General features: G+C 37.6%; 1 protein-coding gene across 2 annotated transcripts in view; it reads left to right on the top strand.

Moving 5' to 3' along the window:
- foxn2a (forkhead box N2a) overlaps positions 1–22,439 on the top strand; it is a 46,541-nt gene that overhangs the window by 8,748 nt on the left and 15,354 nt on the right. The window contains exon 2 of one of the 2 annotated variants that reach the window (XM_067421045.1): positions 19,640–20,187. In XM_067421045.1, coding sequence (XP_067277146.1) covers positions 19,654–20,187 — 534 coding nt within the window. In that variant the 5' untranslated portion in view covers positions 19,640–19,653. Of the gene's footprint in view, positions 1–19,636; positions 20,188–22,439 lie in introns of both variants that reach the window. The other variant, XM_067421044.1, reaches the window with a different exon arrangement.

The following is a 22,439-nucleotide window of genomic DNA, read 5'->3' as shown; positions in this document are numbered from 1 at the left end:
CCAAATGCGCTGTCGCTTTCAGGCGTTCGACTGCAATACTTTTTATTGCTTTTCTCCATGCATAAACATGAGATTCATTTTGTTAATATATATATATATATATATATATATATATATATATATATATATATTATATATTATATATTAATATTATATATAATTTTTTTTTTTTTTTTTTTAATTGTTCATGAAATACATACAGTAAATTATACATAATACATACAGTGTGGGGTAAAACAAACTCGAAGAAAAAAAAAACACAATAGACAACTGCTAAATAATGGGAAATAAATCAAAAACAAAAAACAGACTAACAAACACAAAAGGTAGTGTGAAAAGAAACAACTTGTACTTAGGAAATGTATTTAGGGAGTAGTTAGATGTCGTCGTTCCTCTCCCACATCTCTCTTCTCACACAACAACACCAATCGGTGTTAGTCTGATTACCCCATTAATTATTGTATGTATATCGGCGCACCTCCTCAGGGGCAGAACAGCACGCCTCCGCTAGAGATAGTCCAAGCCAGGGATCCCCCTCAACAAACCCCTGCCAGGCATACCTGCTATTGTTTAGAGTTTTTTTTTTCTCCCATCCTTCTTTTGCATGTATTCTTTACCTCACAGTCCTAAAACTATCCCTACACATCCCACCGTCGACCTGGGGTGGCGGTTAGATGTGTTGATGCCTCGGACTTTGTGGGGTACACAGTGCTGAACTTATGCAAGACTTGACTTCCCCGCCTTCTTTTAAATTGAAGGGAAGGGAAAGAGAACCATTTGGAAAGGAAGAAAGAGAGAGAGAAAAAATAATGATACTAATAATACTAACAAATAATAATACTAATAATAATTTGTTACAATGACCACTATCTAAACCGGCATACCTCACTAAGAACACTTTCATATTTTTAAAGTTTATTCAGTAAATATTCACAAACGGGGCTCGACATAACACTCGCCATTTGCGGGTTCATTTCAGCTCTAGTGTGTAACACAGTCACTCCCACTAGTCACTTTAGCTGGTGGAATTTTATTGCAGTCTTAAACGGAATCTGTTGTAATCACGTTGCACATTTATAAGCAATCACATGCGATTTTGTTGAGCTTATGAATGCAATGTCTAATAATCAGAGGTGTCAATCAATCAATCAATCAACTTTATTTATAAAGCGCTTTTACAATCACGATTGTGTCAAAGCAGCTTCACAGTGTCAAACAGGATAATATTGCGACAAAATTAGATTTGGCTGTACAGTCGTACTGGAGAAAACAGTGATGTTATCAGCTTATTTTAATTTATCATAGAGCGACAATGTTGGCAGATCCGTCTTATAGTTTATAGAATTAATTAAAACCTAAATCAAACATTTTATCTGTATAACTAGTTGAATAACTTTGATCATAATTTTAGTGTCCCCAACTGAGCAAGCCAAGCCAAAGGCGACAGTGGCAAGGAACCAAAACTCCATCAGGGCATGATGGAGAAAAATAAACCTTAGGAGAAACCAGACTCAGTCGGGGTGCCAGTTCTCCTCTGGCCTATTAACACTGTGTATGATTATTATTCTGGCAACCTTACAGGTCAGAAATCATATTAGATCGGATTATTCAAAATTTCAGGGTATCACGGAAGAGACGGGTTTATTTAGGATGGGGCGCCGAATACACAATAGTAATCGATTGTCCATATTAGTCGCTGACAGCTGCACTCTCATCATAAATAACAAAGAGATGTGCATAGGAGCTTCATTCATCATACAGTGATTGACTGATTTTGTTCCATTTCAGCAATGAAAATGGTTTCAAACAAAGATCACACAGCATCTGATGTGACTGGCATAAAGTTGGCTTGACGTTGGACCTTCGATATTTGCAAATTTAGGGTCCGTCTCTAAAGTTACATACAACATTGGTATAGAGGTTTCTAACTTCAGTATCATTTGAAGAGAATGATTTACAGTCATAAAACCAACTGTAAAGTGTTCATCTAGGTGTCAGGTCTGATACACATCTTTTAGGTTTTTGATATTTAATATAATAAATATAAAATATGGGTATTTCACTAGGCTACTGTCTGCGCTCATACACAAAATATGCTAGATTTAAACGTCACAGCTGATAGAACACTGATGAGAATATTGCTTGAGAATAAATCATATTTACACCAAAAATCACAACTGTTAGTGTTTCTGTCTTACACGAAACCCTATCAGAGCTAAATAGTCGTATTTGATGAGCTGTCATGTTATTCGTGCCATGTAGACTTGATTCGGGTGTGTATAGTCAGTGGTCATTTACATGTAGCCAACAACAAATTTCCCAACAACAAAAAATGTTGGTCAGTCAAAATGCTAATTGGCAAATAACTTTGGAAAACCATCAGCCACAGAGGCTGGTGAGCAAAAAAAGTTAGTCAAGCCATGTTCACAATTCATAATTAATGCATTTCCTTAAATTACACAAAGCATGGGCTTAATGAGTTTTTCTGCTGATAATTACAACATTGTGGTGGCGCTGAGCTCTCATCTCATAAATACGATAATTCTGACCTGACTCAAAGGCAGCATAAGTGCATTTGATAGATTAACTAGCAGGTTTAGGGCGAGTCATCCTCTGCTCATTAAATTCCCAAGGCTGTTTATTTGGGATGAGAGATGCTTTCGTAGTCTTGCATCCGTCCGTTGGTTGCAAACGGTGTTGTTTTGCGAAAAATCCCACGTGGCGGGCCCTCGTCTAGCATTTCCTCCCCCTTCGATCTCCGCGTCTGTCGTGGCTCCGCACTGGGGATTTGATACATGCTGCCATTAGTGGCCGTTCTCCCATTGAAAGCGATGCTAATGTGACCGTTGGCCTGATTGCGAGGGAGAAAGTGAGGATCTGGACGTGCCTCGTGTCACTGGTAACAATGGCCCTTTGTGTAGGTCACTCCTTGCCGAATACACAGGGTTTGTTTAATTGAGATAGCAGTAGGACAGCGGCGTTAGCCTCGGACAAGACTAGATTACACACACACCAGTGCAAAAACAAGAACTACCGGTTTGGCAGATAAGTTTCTTTGTATTATCCATCTGTGGAACAGTGCAAGACTTAGGTGCAAGAAAACATAGGCTTTTTGAGCATAGTTTTAGGGATGGGATTCATAAGGATTTATCCTTTTAAATTGTATAATGTAAAGATGTCCATAGTAATGCTGATGTACACTCACCTAAAGGATTATTAGGAACACCTGTTCAATTTCTTATTAATGCAATTATCTAATCAACCAATCACATGGCAGTTGCTTCAATGCATTTAGGGTAGTGGTCCTGGTCAAGACATTGGGTGCAATTACATGCAAGTTCTTAAGACGATTATGCGTAATAAGCTGACAGTGACGATGATCATGTAAACGCGGTAACCCGTTTTCTTTTATTGGAGTAAGGTCATAAACGGCTTAAGCATAAACTGGTCGGAACTGGTAGTTTTTTGCCTCTTACCCCGATTTCGCGATGCATCAAAATGCATTAACCTACTTATTGAAGTGCGCATGTGTGATAGGTGACAAAAACGCAAACTTTAACGCATCTAGACAGAGCGAGCTAGCGTTTTACATGAAATAAGGACATGTATCCCAAACACAGACTCTTTTAAGACCCAGAAAATTGTAAAGATGTGTTCTCATCTCATGCAGCAGAAGTAGAAGAGGTTCAGACAAAACGCTGCATCTGTAACTGCATGAGGGATAATATGAGCCGTAAATCTCCAGCTGACACGGTGCACGCTTTATTTAACATCACAACTAACGTAACATTTGGAAAACTGAGTCAGATACGGAAATATTTTTTATTATTATTCAAATTATTTTTGACGTCACATGGAAAAATCCTGTTTATTAATAAACTCAATTAAACACGGTTTACTTGGGTTGTCAGTTTACTGGTTTGTATGTAAACGGGAAAAACTGGTTACTTCAATAAGCTGATATTTGTGAGTATTCAGCTTACTGGTGTGCATGTAAACGCACTCAGTCTCCTGAACTCCAAACTGAATGTCAGAATGGGAAAGAAAGGTGATTTAAACAATTTTGAGTGAGGAATGGTTGTTGGTGTCAGACGGGCCGGTCTGAGTATTTCACAATCTGCTCAGTTACTGGGATTTTCACGCACACCCATTTCTAGGGTTTACAAAGAATGATGTGAAAAGGGAAAAACATCCAGTATGTGGCAGTCCTGTGGGCAAAAATACCTTGTTGATGCTAGAGGTCAGAGGAGAATGGGCCGACTGATTCAAGCTGATAGAAGAGCAACTTTGACTGAAATTACCACTCGTTACAACCGAGGTATGCAGCAAAGCATTTGTGAAGCCACAACTTGCACAACCTTGAGGCAGATGGGCTACAACAGCAGAAGACCCCGACGGGTACCATTCATCTCCACCACAAATAGGAAAAAGAGGCTACAATTTGCACAAGCTCACCAAAATTAGACAGTCAAAGACTGGAAAAATGTTGCCTGGTCTGATGAGTCTTGATTTCTGTTGACACATTCAGATGGTAGAGTCAGAATTTGGCGTAAACAGAATGAGAGCATGGATCCATCATGCCTTGTTACCACTGTGCAGGCTGGTGGTGGTGGTGTAATGGTGTGGGGGATGTTTTCTTGGCACACTTTAGGCAACTTGGGCATTGTTTAAATGCCAGGCCTACCTGAGCAGTGTTTCTGACCATGTCCATCCCTTTATGACCACCATGTACCCATCCTCTGATGGCTACTTCCAGCAGGATAATGCACCATGTCACAAAGCTTGAATCATTTCAAATTGGTTTCTTGAACATGACAATGAGTTTACTGTACTAAAATGGCACCCAGTCACCAGATCTCAACCCAATAGAGCATCTTTGGGATGTGGTGGAACGGGAGCTTCGTGCCCTGGATGTGCATCCCACAAATCTCCATCAACTGCAAGAGGCTATCCTATTAATATGGGCCAACATTTATAAAGAACGCTTTCAGCACCTTGTTGAATCAATCCTACGTAGAATTAAGGCAGTTCTGAAGGCGAAAGGGGGTCAAACACAGTATTAGTATGATGTTCCTAATAATCCTTTAGGTGAGTGTAAGTCTCAACTAATATCTCAGGTGTTCAGTCTTCTTGACCAAGGAACTGACTCATAATGATGATAATCTGTTTGAGTCATACTACACTAGTCATGCTGAATGTTTGCAAGACCAATGGAAAGATATTATTTGTTTTTCTATTATTTTGCTATAAAATAATAAAGTTCTTGAGTCCAAACCCTGTGTTAACTGATATCAAAAAGACAAAAAAATATTGCAAGAATGCATTGCCACATACTTGCAACTAGTGCTAATGATTTAAGAAAAATTAAATGCTGTTAACCACTATAAAAACAAACTTTTTTTAAAGATACCAAACTGGATAATTTCAGTGAGTGCTGAGGTGATTTTAGGGTCGAGAAGTGGCAAGTCTATTGTGTTCCTTCTCTTTTAGCTGTCAAAGCAGAATTATTTTGGTGAACTGGTTCACATACAGGCACTTCCTCTTGTAGTTGCACTGAAGCTTGTCTTGACACTGCAGTCACATGTAGATTCATATTTCCAAAACAATACAGTCAACTGATACAGGAAGTTACTTGAACCGTGTTAAATAAACAAAAAAACAAAAACGCCATACTTCACTGTGTAAGAGTGGCAGAATACTTTAACATTTCAGGATACCTTTTAATATCTAAGCTTCTTTGCTGTGTTTGAACTTAAGTGGGTGCAGAAGGTTAACTGTGAGCTCATTTAATACTTCCTCTTGATTCATCTCTACACATCTAACAAATTGAGATTGAGAAACAATCTGTTAGAAGAAATGGCTCATTTCTAGAGTGCCTTTGAGCTCAGGCTTCATTGTGGGACTCAATGAATCTGTGCTTTCGTTAGGTTTCATTTCAGTATTTACATAGCTGGGACTGCACAATATTGGAAAAAAACATGCAATATTTAGTTTTTCTGCAATATATATTGCGATCGAAAAGTTATTTCACCAGATGATATGAATGGCTCTATTTTTAAAGAATGAGTCATTCTAGAATAATGCCTGATTTTGTCATGGAGTGAATTTGCATAGAAAATAATAAACAAATTACAAGCATAGATAAATATAATAAGCAGTGTGTTGTTTTTCAGGTAATTCTAACAGAATTCGGTTGCAGAAATGTAATAATTAAATGTGAATTAACAGTCTTCACTGTATACATGAAATATAACTAATATAATCAATGCAATTTATCTTTTTTAAAGCTACAAGCGTAATTTTCTCTTTTGTTGTGGTTACGTTAAGCTGCTGTCTCTTTAAGATGAATGCACAAACCTAATATAAATGACATGCATTTTTCTTTCTCAATTGTTTAAATCACGTATCTGACTGTTTACGAGGATACTCCTCGAGACTGGCACTTTGACTTTATTTTGCATGCACCTGTCCGTTTAACCTCAAAAGAAAGAGAAAGAAATCTGAATTTGGTGTTCACGTGCTGTCTGCGTGGCTCTGTGTGATCGCAGGAAACAGCGTGCGAGTCCTCTTGTGCTTGATGCCCAACTCGACTTGAAAACACATGCAAATTATAAACTTTCACTCTATGATAGTTAAACTTAACAATTAATCTGCAGATCACATGCGCTCTGAACCGGAGTGCAGCTGGCCTGTACGGATCACAGATCGACTACGATCTCTATGATTGACATTGCAGATCCTGTGAATGTGACCATTGCGATGCTGAAGCGATATATCGTGCAGTCCTACATGTAGCAGATGCTTTTATTCAAAGCGATTTACATTGCATTTAATGTAGGCCTGCTATGATAATGATTTCCTGGAAATTCCCTGTTGATCCAAGGAATTTCTGCATCAGTACAAATCAAATGTTTCATTGTTGATATTACATGTGTTTGCATGTTCAAAATGCTGATAACAAAATCTGCAAGAGCAATGTTTGTGTCACTCTCAGTACGATTCACATCACGTCTTAGAAAACCACATACTCTCTTGTACTTATTTTGAATAAGTAATTACTTTATGACCGCTAAAAAAGTACCTAGGGTTGCACAATTCATCGAATTGATTGAATTACCGATGCCACTTATGTAATCGGTCAAAGGTGCAATTACAAAAAAAGTCCACTTACAATATTCTGCATGCTTAAGATGTTTTTCTTTCTTATTCTACAGGTTATCTTATTGTTGTTTTTGGATTGTTTTTAATTTCAGTTTTATTATAACATTATTATGCCATGCCTATTTTTGCTTTTTTTTTTTTTATTGAAGAAACCAAACCAATGTGAATTTGACATTTGAGGCTTAATGCTATAGAAAAGCAAAGGTTTTTGTAGTTGCTTTAAACAATGGCATAAAGCTTTTTAAAACATAATTCAATGTAAATTGTGATAATCGTAATTACTAATTGCAATTACAATTTAAAGAGAGTAATTAAAAATTGTGATTTGTCATAATCGTGCAGCCCTACCTTTAAAGCTGTGTAACTTTTTTTAGTTTATTCTTAGCTAAAAACAATTAGTTTTTTCAAAAATATGTGCTCATTAATGTGTTTACTTCTTTCAACTAATAAAGTATTCTCATAAGTTTATAATATGCCATTGAAAATACATCTTGAAAGTAGCTTTCCTATAGCTCAAACAGTAGAGCATTGCGCTAGCAATGCAAAGGTCATGGGTTCGATTCCCAGGGAGAAAAAAAAAAATGTGTACCTTGAATGCAATGTAAGTCGCTTTGGATAAAAGCATCTGCCAAATGCATAAAATGTAAATGTACATTAGCCAAAGAGAGACATACCCATAAATTCAAGTTTCGCCTTTTGCGTTTTAACACTCGATGGCACTCATGGACGAGGTTGAACTGGAAGCCATCTTGGACTAAATCGGCCACCGTAGGAGTTAAAACGAAATCGGAATTGAGTGGAACAGAAACTAATGTTCACTGGATGGTCATATACGTTTACACCGCTAGATGGGGGAAAATATCACACAGTGTAGCTTTAATATAGTATGAATGTAATCTGGACATGTAAACTACATTCGGCATGTCATTATCATGTGACCGGGTTGCGTTGCTTCACTGCCATTCACAAATCCTCAAACCTCACGCTCCACTCGTCACCATAATGGTCACCCCTAAAAAAAAAAAATAACAAAAACTCTTCTAAATTAGACATTAAAACGTTGCGCCATCTACTCCAAAAAACACACAATTCTGCAATCTGTACTCTGCACTAAAAACATTAGATAACACTTTTAAGTGTAATGGCAAAGTTAAATTTAAGTTAAATTTAAGTTGGTCTAAATGAAAATAAACAAGTTCATAAAACGCAAAACAATGACACAATACAGATGACTTAAAATCTGTCAGTTTTGTGAACTCAAAAGAAAAATTTAAGTTGATTGAACTAATTTGTTACATTTAAGTTTACCCTACACAAACAAATTAAGATGTTCTTTTATTCTCTAATCAGCACAGCTGGTGTTGGATAAAAAAAAGATTGCTAATTGATTTCCTTCTTTTTATCCCCGGATCTTAAAAGCAGATCTTGCTCTAGTATAAATTCCTGGAAATCGTCAACCTGATATCAGCGGCTGATGGTGTGCTGCTATATTAAGACATAAGTAGGACCGATATCACCTGACCTCAAACAACAGCTCTCACACTGTTGTTAAATGAGTGTCAAGCTATTTTCCATGCACGGCTGTATTTTTAGTCTCGCCTCTGTCGCGCTTTTCTCTCTCTGAACTTATTAGCCTACTTCTGTGAAAGACTTTTGATTCCCAGCGGTGCGGCGTGGGAACGCTTGTCATAATACCTGGAGTATTAGATCGTGTTCTTAACGAAGCGTCTTTGTGATTTTCAGCGTATTCACCAGTGTTGTTTACACAGGGCTTTAAGACACACCTGTGTGTATTTGAAATAGAGGTGGGACGGCCTAGTCTTCGAGTCAACCGATGACTGAAAGGTTCGTGGCATTATTGAGAAACAGTTTAACATGTCAAAACGGCTGATAAAGGGTGTGGTGACACCCCTCTAGGGTACAACGGCACAACTCTTATCTTTTCAAAACACTGCTTTATATATGTTGCTGTGCTTGGAAAGTCCTTCTCCTTTGCTTTTCCCATTCCAACACTGTCATGAAAAAAGGTACATTGCTGTCACTGGGGCGGTACCCTAAGGTACAAAACCAAAAAGGTACTAAAATGTACCTTTAAGGTTCTACTATGTACTTTTAAGATACTAATATGCCCTCTTAAGGTACTAATATGTACCATTTAGGGGTGAGTAAGGTACAAAGATGTGCCTTTTCACTTTTGTACCTTAGGGTACCGCCCCAGTGACAGCACTGTACCTTTTTTTCTGAGAGTGAAATGTTGATATTTGCTCTTTCTTTGCCCATGCGATTTATTTTAGTCCTCAGAAATGAAGCGCAGTGATATCTCGTAATGCTTGCCTCAGCGTTTCCAGGATGTATTGATCCCTGTCCATTAGACTTCATCCTACTCGGTGAAACATCACCCCACCTGATGTCGAGGGATAAAACGGTCCTCTTCTGATGGCCTTTTAGGTCATCGGCTTTATTTTCGCATTCTTCACAGCGGTCACATATTGGTCGCGAGATAAGCCAGCTGGATTTATGCCCTATATGAGAGTTTTCATGGATCAGAAATAGTGGTAGTGTATACACACCGGACAACCTTTTTGATTACTCAATTGTAAGTTATCAATAATTAACAATTACATAATGCAGTTTACACAGGATATATGAGCTATTGTGAGGGTAGAAAGGACTTTAAAGGCTGGACTGCCATGAATTATGGAGCAGGATATCAGTTTTCCTCCCGTGTAAAATCTGTTCTGTTCTCATGCACTGAGATTGTACGGAAAAGCTGGTTTGGTTTGCCTTTAAATATTGCACGAGATGCCTTCAATCATCAAGATGAAAGGAAATATCAGTTGAGGAGTAGGAAACATTTTCATTAGAAGCACGTTCTTAGGAAATAAGGGGTCAGTGAGGTTCTATATAGAACTCTAAGAATGCTTCATGCCATTAAGGTTCTATATATGATGGAACTCATAAAGGTTCTAAATGGAACCTTCTCTTCTAGAGTGAGTATTGTCAGAATATTTTGTTTAGTCCTATATTTTAAGTTAAAATATTTTCTAGTTAAGAACAATAAAGTTAATTACTTTTTGTCATTGTTGTTCCAAATGTTTTTCTTTGTCTGTATAATGAAAGTTGTTGGTTGTTTGGTGCAAAAAATCATTTTCATGGTCTGCTGAAGTCATACATGTTGGGAACGTATGGAGTCAATAAGGGACATGGTGATAAAAATATATGAAATTCAAATTATGGGAAAAAGTTGTCAGTAGTTTTGCGTTTGCAAAAAAAAAAAAAAAAAAGTCCCTCAAGGAACTTTTGAGAAGTAATGCAAAAGCATTTATATTTACTTTTCATCACCAGAACATCTGCGTTTCTTGGAGAGACTTTGCGTGCAAAAAGTTTCTTGGGGGAATGCAAAAGTTTGCGAGTGTACGCAAAAGCATTGAAATATGATTTATCCTACAATTTAATTTTCCCCCATCACCAGAAAATTTGCAATGCCCCTGAGAAACTTTACTTTCTCTTGAGGAACTCAAAAGTTTTCTGAGCAAATTCACACTTTCTGGGGGGAAAACAAAGATTTCCAAGCAAACTCAAAAGTATTGAAATAAATCTCTTATTTTTTTCCATCACCAGAACTTTTGCATTCCCCTGAGAAACTGCGTTCTCTCACACACACACAAAAAAACCCCTACATTTTAAATGGGAGAAAAAAGCATTTTTAATTTCTCCTCACATTTTTCATTCTTAACTGAACTGTGCCTTTAAAAAGATTACATGCAAACATTTTGCTTTAGAACAGAATGTTTTTAAATCTGTTTCTCAGCTTTTTTGTTTCAGTTTATATTTTCATTCAACTCCAAAAATCTAGAATTTACAAGTTATTAACAATGGCGTTTACATACACTGCAATTTATTTTATTTTTTGTGCCTGCTTTTCTATTTTTTTTCTATAGCCCAAATCGGACGGTAATTATTTCTCACGTCAGTAAAAATAAATGTGCATGCCACCTCAGTGATAAAACTCGTACATTGGGATGATGTTTTCACGGTGGAGGGGCGAGATTGTGATCCTGCGCACCTGGGAACACTGCTCATGTGCTCGATAACATGATTGTCTGCTGTAAATAAATGTCATCATACAAGAAATCATATTTAATTTAACAATAGGAAAATAATATTCTTATTATTATTTAATTATTTAAATCTGTTTAAAAATAGGAAGATATATAGATGCATATTTTAGTTTGCTAACTTTAGGTTCACTGTTAAAAATGTCATGTGCGAACTCTAAGTGGACCAGGACTATATGTTTGGTTTGTGTTTTTTGGTCCGGACCAAACGAACCAAACTAACCGAACTACAAGTGTGAACGCACCCTTAGATCCTTTAGAAGGAAAAGATGGTTCTTTTAAGAACTGTTGACTGAAAGCTTCTTTAGGGAACCAAAAATGGTTCTTACACTCTAAGAAATGCTGGGTAATAAACAACCCAAGTTGGGTTGAATATGGACAAACCCAGAAATTGGGTTTGTTTGAGTGGGTCCATTCACTGGAACAACTCAATTTCTGGGTTTGTCCATATTCAACCCAACTTGAGTTGTTTATAACCCAGCATTTTTTAGAGTGTATATGAAATCACTGCGGAAACACCCTTTTTTTTAACCTTTATTTTTAAGGGTTTTAGAAAATATTGAATTTTTATGATTTTACAGAAATTGTCAATGCCGAAAACAAGCTGCCGCTTGGAAGGATGGAAGCGATTGAAAGGAAACGGTCTCTGGCACCTGCCTCCCTCTCTAATGAATGAAAGGCTTGGCATTGAATGGGAATTTTAACTTGCAGATAAGCCGGTGGCATCTCTGTGATCAGGCTCCGGTGTCGTCTTGCCCGCTTCAACCATCCCTCATTAGCACTCGCTCTCCCTCCCTCACAAGTGCGCCATTACCGACCCTCGCTTTGATGCCGTTTGATAAGAGCACCGATAATTATGATAATCACAACGGCAATGATAATCGACTATGAGCTAATGACATAAAAACCACTTCCCCTGGTTGCTCAACAGCGGTGCTCAGATGTAGTGTCCGTCTCAAATTGTAGAGGAAGTGTGCTGTGCTTTTATGGGCCACCGGCTGCACCTGGGAATTATTAGGGCTGTGCTGCTCAGTTTAGGTCAGAGTTTGTGTTGCTAATAGGGGTTAATGAACTACCCTGAGGCTATAGAGATTGAAGTTAATGGGTTAACAGGAGCAGTCGTGTGTGTGTGTGTGTGTGTGTGTGTGTGTGTGTGTGTGTGTGTGGGGGGGGGGGGGGGGGGGGTAATGACACTGGTGAGTCAAGGGTGCTTAGACAATTACAACACAGTAAAGGCAACGAGTCGCATCAGCATGTCTAGTAAACTAAACCGTTATGCATGCTTGACTGTCTGCGTGTCCAAAAGATGAATGTGCCACACACACGAGTCTGAGCTGCAATGTGTTTCTTAATGTTCTGTTTTAGTTTATATTTATTTTATTTTTCAAATATTTTAATACTTTTATATACTTTATTACTTTTTCATTATTAATTATTTTATAGTAGTTTTGTTTCATTTTAATGATTTTATTTTGTATATTTGTTGTTTGTTTTTATTTAAAAAGTTTACATAGCTATTATTTTATTTTTTATTGCGTTTTGTATTTTTTATTATTATTTGTTTTAAGATTTATTTTGAGAATTGGGATGTGCATCCTCAGAACATACTTTTTAATTTTTTAACCTTTATAAGCATGTGCTCTGGACTTTCTCAAACCTTTTTTTATCATTTATATTACATTTTTTCAATTTTTATATTTGTTTAATAGTATTTTGTTTATTTTAATTACTTAATTACTATTTTTTATTTTTTTATTGTTTTATAAAATGTTTTTATTGTTTTATATTTGTTTGTTTAATTATTTGTTTTTATTTGTTGTGCTTTTATTTTATTTCTTTTAAGATTTATTTTGAGAATTGGGATGTGCATCCTCAGAAAATGATTTTATTTTTTACATTTTATAAGCTTGTGCTCTGTGCCGTGTGCATGGCTCAGACTTTCTCAAACCTTTTTTATTATTTATATTTAATTTATATATATATATATATATATATATATATATATATATATATAATTTTTTCTTTTTTATTATTAAAATAATATGCTTATTAATTTTTTTTTTAAATATTAAATTTTTGAATTGTAATTTGTATGAATATTTTACTTTTTATTTTAAAAGCTATTATTTTTGTTTTTGTTGCATTTTGTATTTTTGTATTTATTATTTCTTTTAAGATTTCTTTGGAGAATTGGGATGTGCATCCTCAGAACATTTTTTTTAAACTTTAGTTTTGCAAGCATGTGCCGTGTGCCATAGCTCTGAAGATTCATGTTTGTGTTTTGGGCTTTGGGGAGGAAGCTTTGCTTTAACGCATTCGGGCAGTTCTGTTGCTGCCTGACATGTCTGATAACTCCACTTTCCTGAGAGTTATGATTCATCATGCACTGTGCTTATGACTTATTTATTAATTTTACTGTTTCCATGGCACTCCTCTCAACCCTTCATTTGCTCACTCATTCCCCGCTAGCTCTTTTCCAGTTGCCTCTCCGTGTTTTCCGTTTGAGGTCGTTCTCCTTTGATCCCAGGCTGAAATGCTGCCCCTTCAGACCATCTGAGTGCTGTTTGTTTGGTCTTCTCTGGACCTGATGTTCCTCTGCCGGTCCAAGTTCTTACTCCGGTCTGAGTTTGGGGTAAAACAAGGAACTGGAATACTAGACTGTGCTAGAACGGCAGTTTTCCCACAGAACTTATTCTGCTCTTCACATAGGCTGGAATGTCGCCTTTGACATGGCTTGCTCAGTTGGGGACACTCAAATTATGATTAGTTATTCAACTAATTATACAAACAAAAATCATGAATTGGGTTTTATTTAATTCTGTAAACTATAATACTGATCTGCCAACATTGTCGCTCTATGATAAATTAAAATGAGCTGATAACATCACTGTTTTCTCCAGTACGACTGTACAGCCAAATCAAAATTTGTTGCAATATTATCCTGTCTGACACTGTGAAGCTGCTTTGACACAATCGTGATTGTAAAAGCGCTATATGAATAAAGTTGATTGATTGATTGATTGAATACTAGTGTACTAAAGAAATGTAATGTTTGCTTATCATTTGTTACTTTGAAACTACCGCAAAAATCTAGTAATGAAACATTATTAAAGACAAGTGAACTGAACAGTCAGTGATAAAATAAGGACAAATACACAAATTACAATCATAGATAAACAAGTTGCAAATAAAGTAAATCTAGCAGTAGTTTTTAGGTACAGAAATGTAATCATTAAATGCAAAATAACACTACTGTGTTCACTGTATAAATTTAAAATAGATACATTTTTGTTAAAGATGTGTTTTGTTGTTTAACTTTAATGACAGACCGCAGCAGGTTTATTACCCTGCTGTCACTTTAAGACCTAATGAACATATCCAGTGTAATGATACACATCTGTTTTCTTTCTCAACGGTTTACGTTCACTTAAAAAAATAACAGACTGTGTTACTTATACTCACTGTTTTCTGGCTACTTGATTTGCAGATGCAGTCAAGGTCTTTCTGAATTATAAACTGCAGGATCCAGCTCATAAGAGTCATTTGTTCTTGAATCGGATTATATTGATCAAGATTTTTATGATTCACTTAAAACAAACAGTTCACAAGAGTCACTTGTATGTGAATTGGAATATATTGATCACACAGTCTGTTTTTGATTCACTTAAAAGAAACAGCTCATAAGAATCATTTGTTCTTGAATCGGAATATATTGATCACAATGTTTTTGATTCACTAAAAAGAACCGGTTCAAAAGAGTCATTTGTTTGTGAATTGGATTATGTTGGTTGAGTTGTATGTTTTTGATTCACTAAAAAGAACCAGCTCTGGCCATGCTGTATATTTTTGTTGTGTAGCTCGCAAGGAAAAATGCAATAGAAAGATGTATCTTCTTGCCATTGTTAGTCTTTTAATCTCTTTGGGCAAATAACAAGTCACAAATACGTTCGATCTTGCCTTTTTTAAAATTGCTTGGGTTTATTTGTCACACTGCTCAATATAAGCTCAAATTGCATGCATTGCATTGTGGGATACAATATGCTCTTTTCACTCAAAAAACTGCTGGGTTAAAAACTACCCAAGTTGAGTTAAAAATGGACAAACCCAGAAATTGGGTTAATTTTAATGGGTCCATTCACTGTTCAAACAACCCAATTTCTCGGTTTGTCCTTTTTTAACCCAACTTGGGTTGTTTTTAACCCAGCATTTTTTAGTGTTGTATTCTGCACATAAAGGCAAAAGGTCCTCCAGGTATTTCATGCATACAGAAAATGTATTGTGCATAGTAAAGCATGTACTAGTATAATGATAGTACACCATTGCAAATGTGATTTGGTTTTTATTGCAGTGGAGAGTCTCGTCTAGGATTTAGAAACTGTGTTGGGTGTTTTTCGAAACTCTTCTGAAGTTATTGTTTTATGCATGACCCGTACCAGTCTGGTCCTGTCTGACCTACTTCAGCATTAAAAACGCTAGTAAAACCTCCAGATCTACGCCCCCCACACCCACCCCAGACCGTCTGGTGTCGGCGCGCGAGTGGCGTGTGGATGATGCAGGCGAGAGTGATGCCATTTGATGGCTTAACTGGATGGACTTTCCCTGCTCTTATTCAATCCACTGTCTAATCCGCCCTCCTAATTGAACTGACAGCGCGGTTGTCATGGTGACATTGGGGGCACGGATTTGAGCGTGGTGTGACTAGACGGCAGGGATTTGCCAATTCGCTTGACGCCATTGACCCGCTTTCTGTCGTAATGCCTCGCATCTGTCCCTTTTACATAAATATATTTGTGCAGTTACTTAACGGCGAGTCAACTGTTAGAGCAGTTATGGATGATCCTCTGAAACAACAGCATGGAACTGGAATCCGTATGATGGCATTAGAGCATCCACACAAATGTGATCCAGATCAGATGGAATGTTTTTATTTGTATATTTTACCTTTTTATTTTAATTGGAGTCATTTTAGGTTTGTTTATTATTGTTAAATGTCTTTATATATATATATATATATATATATATATATATATATATATATATATATATATATATATATATATATATATATACATACACACACACACACACACACACACACACACACACACACACACACACACACACACACACACACACACACATTTATTTATTTATATATATATATATATATAAACTAAAACAATATTTATTGTGTGTGTATACATATGTTTTTTTGTTTTTTATATACAAAAAATATAGTTTTTTCCTTTTGTTTTATTCTTATATTTTATAATACTTTTTAAAATTGTTATATTTGTTATTTTTGTTTTAAAATCAAAATAAAATATGCTAAATATTTGACTTATAACTACCCGGTAAAATAAAACTATTAAAAAAATAAAAAGTGTTATAAAATATACGACTAAAACAAAATAAAAACCTAAATAAATTCAAATAAAACTAAAACAAAATAACAATATAAACTAAAATAACTAAAAATATTTAATAAAAAAATACAATATACAAATAAAACACCCCCCCCAAAAAAGTTTTTATTACAATTAAACAAAATGATAAAATATAAAATAAAATATAACATTTTAAAATCAAAATAAACGTTGTTTTAGTTTATATTTTTTTATTTGTATATTTTATATTTGTATATTTTATTTCTATTTTTAAATATTTTTACTTTAGTTAATTTAGTTTATATTTTCTTCTGTTTCTATTTTTATTAATTTTTATATTTATTAATTGTTGCCACACAATTGAGAATGATACTCTGAAAGAATAGCATGAAAGGTGAATTTCATCACAGCGAGAGCATCGACACCACTGCAGTCCAAACCAGATGGATGGCGAGTTCAACATGCTTTCAATAAAACTCCCATTGAACGGTTTCATACAAATGCAAATAACCAGCAGCGATGCTCTTCTGCGCGGCCTTTTATAGGCATTAGGTTGCCTAAGCAACACTGTCACCTCTCTTTCCATGGTAATGGATGAGCAGAGATGCACTGCTTTCTGGATGTGTTTTTTCCATTCTCCGTTGGTTGTGATCATTTGCTCCTCAGCCAGCGGCCGGAGATGGTTTCTAGCGGTGGATGGCTAACTAGCGGCTGCGTGAGGAGGTGGGCGGGGATGAGAATGAGACCCGGTCATCTCAGACACACTCAAGAAACCTCAACAACCCTCAGACACAAGAGCCGCTCCTTCAGCTGCGATCGCTGAACCCCTGCGAGAAATACCAGCAGCAGAGCCGGCTTTCTCGGAGAGAGACGGGGCGAGAGAGAGCGGGCCGAGAGAGAGAGAGAGAGAGAGCGGGCCGAGAGAGAGAGAGACAGGCAGAGAGAGAGAGAGACAGGCAGAGAGAGAGAGAGACAGGCCGAGAGAGAGAGAGACAGGCCGAGAGAGAGAGAGAGAGACAGGCCGAGAGAGAGAGAGAGAGAGAGAGAGACAGGCCGAGAGAGAGAGAGAGAGAGACAGGCCGAGAGAGAGAGAGAGAGAGACAGGCCGAGAGAGAGAGAGAGACAGGCCGAGAGAGAGAGAGAGAGAGAGACAGGCCGAGAGAGAGAGAGAGAGACAGGCCGAGAGAGAGAGAGAGAGAGACAGGCCGAGAGAGAGAGAGAGAGAGAGAGAGAGACAGGCCGAGAGAGAGAGAGAGAGAGAGAGACAGGCCGAGAGAGAGAGAGACAGGCCGAGAGAGAGAGAGAGAGAGAGAGAGAGAGAGAGAGAGAGAGAGAGAGAGAGAGAGACAGGCCGAGAGAGAGAGAGAGAGACAGGCCGAGAGAGAGAGAGAGAGAGAGAGACAGGCCGAGAGAGAGAGAGAGAGAGAGAGAGACAGGCCGAGAGAGAGAGAGAGAGAGAGAGAGAGACAGGCCGAGAGAGAGAGAGAGAGAGAGAGAGAGACAGGCCGAGAGAGAGAGACAGACAGGCCGAGAGAGAGAGACAGGGTGATTTGTAGTTAATAATTGTATTTTATTGACAAAATATTATATATATATTTTACATTTTTTTATTTATTATATCAGATAATATTAAAGCTGTCATTTGCTCGTTACAATGTACCCCACCTATGGGGCATGTTGTCACATTTCACTTTCATTCTGTTGGGGTAAATCAGGAAAAAAAGTATACACTGTATACTCTAAATACTTTAAACCCCAAGTGGATTTACACAAACTGAGACGGTCAAAAAGCGTTAGGTTGTGCCCTGGACACTGCTCAGGACACAAGTCAATGGGCTGACTTCCTGATCAGTGCCCTGACTACTGAACTAGAGAGCTGATTGAGACGCACCCAAGGTCTTACTAGGTCCTAAAAAGAAATTGATTAGCTGTTTCAGGTGTGTTTGATTGGGGTTGGAGCTAAACTTTGCAGGACAGCGGCCCTCCAGGACCGAGATTCGGGATCCCTGTCTTGAAGCATCGAAAATACATTTTGCTCCAAAAATAACAAAATCTACGACTTTATTCAGCATTGTCTTCTCTTCTGTGTTTGTTTTCAATCCTCAAATAAAGATTGGCTGGTTATGAATCAGTGTATTGATTCATGATTCGGATCGCCAGTGTCACGTGATTTCAGCAGTTTAACATGCAATCCGAATCATAAATCAATAGGTTTGTTAACTAAAGGCGGGCGTACACGGTGCGATTTTTGCTGTCGTACTCGCAGCAAAAATCGCAGACGTTTTTTTTTTTTCCGGGAGAAATCGCGTGGACATCATGGATGCTCGTATGGTCGCGGGTCGCACCGTGTGAGAGGAAATACAAGACGAGCCGAGCACGTTAAGCACCTCCTGACCTTACGATAATTTTTAAACATGTTTAAAAAGTTCAGGGAGTCGGCCCGATTTTTACCAGCATATGGCTGTCCCCTATTGCCAAATCATGCACAAGCACGTCACATACGCTCAATCTATGAGTATAATTAGCTCAGTGGTTGCAAACATACAGCGTTCACACACACACACACACACACACACACACACACACTTTCTCTCTCTCACGTGCACTCTTCTCTCTCCCTCTGGTTGTTTTGGTTAAAAGGAATGGCTGTTCTCTGCTTGTCAACAAATCATTTGCACACATTTTTTCTTTATTTTTTGTATCTGAAGCTATAGCAACAACATTGAAAGCTCCGGTGTTTGTGTCACATGAAAACTTGTGTGCAAATCGCGGGCGGCTCGCAGTGCAAACAGTCATGCCGTGTACCAGCTGATTTGATGCAATGATCAAATTAAATGACTCGTAGCGTCTGCAATAACGCACAACCTTCAAAGTGTCCGAATTCGCACAGTGTACGCCCGCCTTAACCCTTTAAATGATTGCTACCAGATTATCATTCGTGATTTTGATTTGTTTGATTTCTTTCCTCAGCAGACGTCCTTGATTTAATGGGTCCAATCATCGGGATGTCGCCGGATAAGAAAGCAGAATCGCCGGGCGTGCTGGAGGAGCGGACGGGCCTGCGGGGGGTTTGTGGGACGTTGCCCGAGGATGAGTGTGCCTCCAGCCCTCTCGCCACCAGCTTGGACCGCAGCTCCAGCTCAGGGGACGAAGAACTCACCAACCTCAACTGGCTCCACGAAAACCTGCTCCAGAACTTCACACTGGGCGGCCCCGAGGCCCAGTCCAGCCCCAGTCCGCTTTTCGACATCGAGGGCAGTGCGGGCCGCTCCGCCATCTCCTCTGCGGCCTCACAGGCCGGAGAGTCTGTGAAGTCGAAGCCGCCATTTTCCTTCTCCCTCCTCATATACATGGCCATCGAACAGTCGCCCAGCAAGTCTCTGCCGGTGAAGGATATCTACGGCTGGATCCTGGAGCACTTTCCCTACTTCTCCAGCGCTCCCACTGGCTGGAAGAACTCAGTGCGCCACAATCTCTCCCTCAACAAGTGCTTCCGGAAGGTGGAGAGGAGCCTTGGGAAGGTGAGCAAAGCAAACTCGATCGAGTCTTTTAAAAAGGTGGTTCTGTGTTTTTTTTTCTAGACTTGGTTGTGTTTATGGGGCGCAGTATAACAGACACTCAATAATGTCTTAATAAAGACTTTAAAAAAAAATTTAAACGTCATATTTTTCTTATATTTTCCCTTTATTCCACACCGCTGTCTCCACTGTCCTTTGAACGGCTCGTTTGCTTTCTGCTTCTTTGAAGCCCATCCCTCCGAAAAACACAATGATCTTATCAATGGTTAGATGGCCAAATGTAGTTTCCTGTATTTTTATTGGCTGAAGTGCCAAGCACAGGTTGTCCAGAAGCCACGCCCCTTCCCATTACGGGCAGAAGTCACATCTGCGGTGACTAGCGAGGGTTTATGATGTCACCAACCCAGGAAGAAGCTCGTTGTAGTCCAAACCGGCCGTTTTTGTAGGCAATAAACTCCCATAACTTTAAAAGACAATATCTCCTTTTGCATTGAACTTTCAGCACTGTAACTTTGCAGATACTGTTTATGCTCAAGCAGCAACATTACACACATTTAACATTAACTAAAGTAAAAAAAGTGAAATCGCATGCAACCACCCCTTTAAAGGAACTGTACACTGCGAAAAATTATTTTCTTACTAAGTATTTTGTCCTGTTTTGAGTCCTAATATCTAAATATTCTTACATTTAAGAAGCATTTACTAGACAAGCAAAAGTTTTTGTCCTGTTTTGGGGGAAAATAACTCAAAATTAAGTGAGCTATTGCTTAAAATAAGAAAAATAGTCGTTTGCTCATCAGCCAATGGGGTATAATCTTAATAAGCAAAATAATCTTGATTCAAGCAGAAGACAAGATTATTTTGCTCACTCCATTGGCAGACTATTTTGCTTATTTTAAGCAAAAGCTCACTTAATTTTGAGCAAATTATTTTAAGCAAAACTCTATTTATATATATATATATATATATATATATATATATATATATATATATATATATATATATATATATATATATATATATATATATATATATATATATATTAAATTTACATAAAAATAAAAATAACATTTTATAATTTTTTTACTAATTACTAAAAATGAATTCAATTTATTTTATTTCAGTACCTTAAAATAAAAAATAAAACTAATACAATTGTTTTAACTGAAAAAACTATATAGCCATTCAAAAAACTAATAAAAGTGACACAAAAACCCACAAGAAAATTGCTAAAACTTTAACTAAAATGAAAATATAAAAAAAGAGAACTTAAACTTATTTTATTTCAGTTAGATACAAAGGCAACATTTCTATTTTTTGTTTAGTTTAAGTTGAAGTACTAAGAACAAATGAAATAAAATATAAAAAATAACGTATTTTATTTCAGTACCTTAAAACCAAAAAATTTAACTGAATAAAGGTGAAAAAAATAAACACCTTGACCTTGAAAATTAAAAGCTTTGAAACTATTAATCAAACGAATTAATGATACTGAAATAGCACTGGGCTGTAGTGTCAGCTGTGGTTGTAGCGAGCGTGAGTGTGAAGCTGGAGTTTTGGCCAGGATTTCTTCACTCCGGTGAGAAAAAGAGGTGGGGAATCCAGTCAAGGTCACTACTCCTCCCTGAGAGCCAACACACTCTGATAGTAGCTTATCTCAGCCCAGAGATCCACCACACACACACGTTTGTTTTTGTGAAATGTGGGGACATTCTATAGGCGTAATGGTTTTTATACCATACAAACCGCATTTTCTATCCCCCTACACTGTCCCTGCCCCTAAAACTACCCATCACACACACACACACACACACACACACACACACACACACACACACACACACACACACACACACACACACACACACCCTACCCATCACAGGAAATATTCTGCATTTTTACTTTCTCAAAAAAAACTCATCCTGTAAGATTTATAAGCCTTTTGAAAAGTAAGGACATGGGTAATGTCCTCGTATTTCACCCTCTCCTTGTCATACCCATGTCATTATACACATTTGTGTCCTGATATTTTTCAAACACACACACACACACACGCACGCACGCACGCACGCACGCACGCACGCACGCACGCACGCACGCACGCACGCACGCACGCACGCACGCACGCACACACACACACACACACCCTGAGCCAAATACACCAATCCCACTTCCTGTAAGGACGGCAGGTTTCTATAGGCTGTCCGTAGACCAGTCAGTAGCCGCATTTCCATTACCCTTGCAATTGTGAATTG

Source organism: Pseudorasbora parva, chromosome 17 (assembly GCF_024679245.1).
Source record: "Pseudorasbora parva isolate DD20220531a chromosome 17, ASM2467924v1, whole genome shotgun sequence".
Taxonomy (NCBI): Eukaryota; Metazoa; Chordata; class Actinopteri; order Cypriniformes; family Gobionidae; genus Pseudorasbora; species Pseudorasbora parva.
This window is presented reverse-complemented; position numbering and strand designations above follow the sequence as displayed.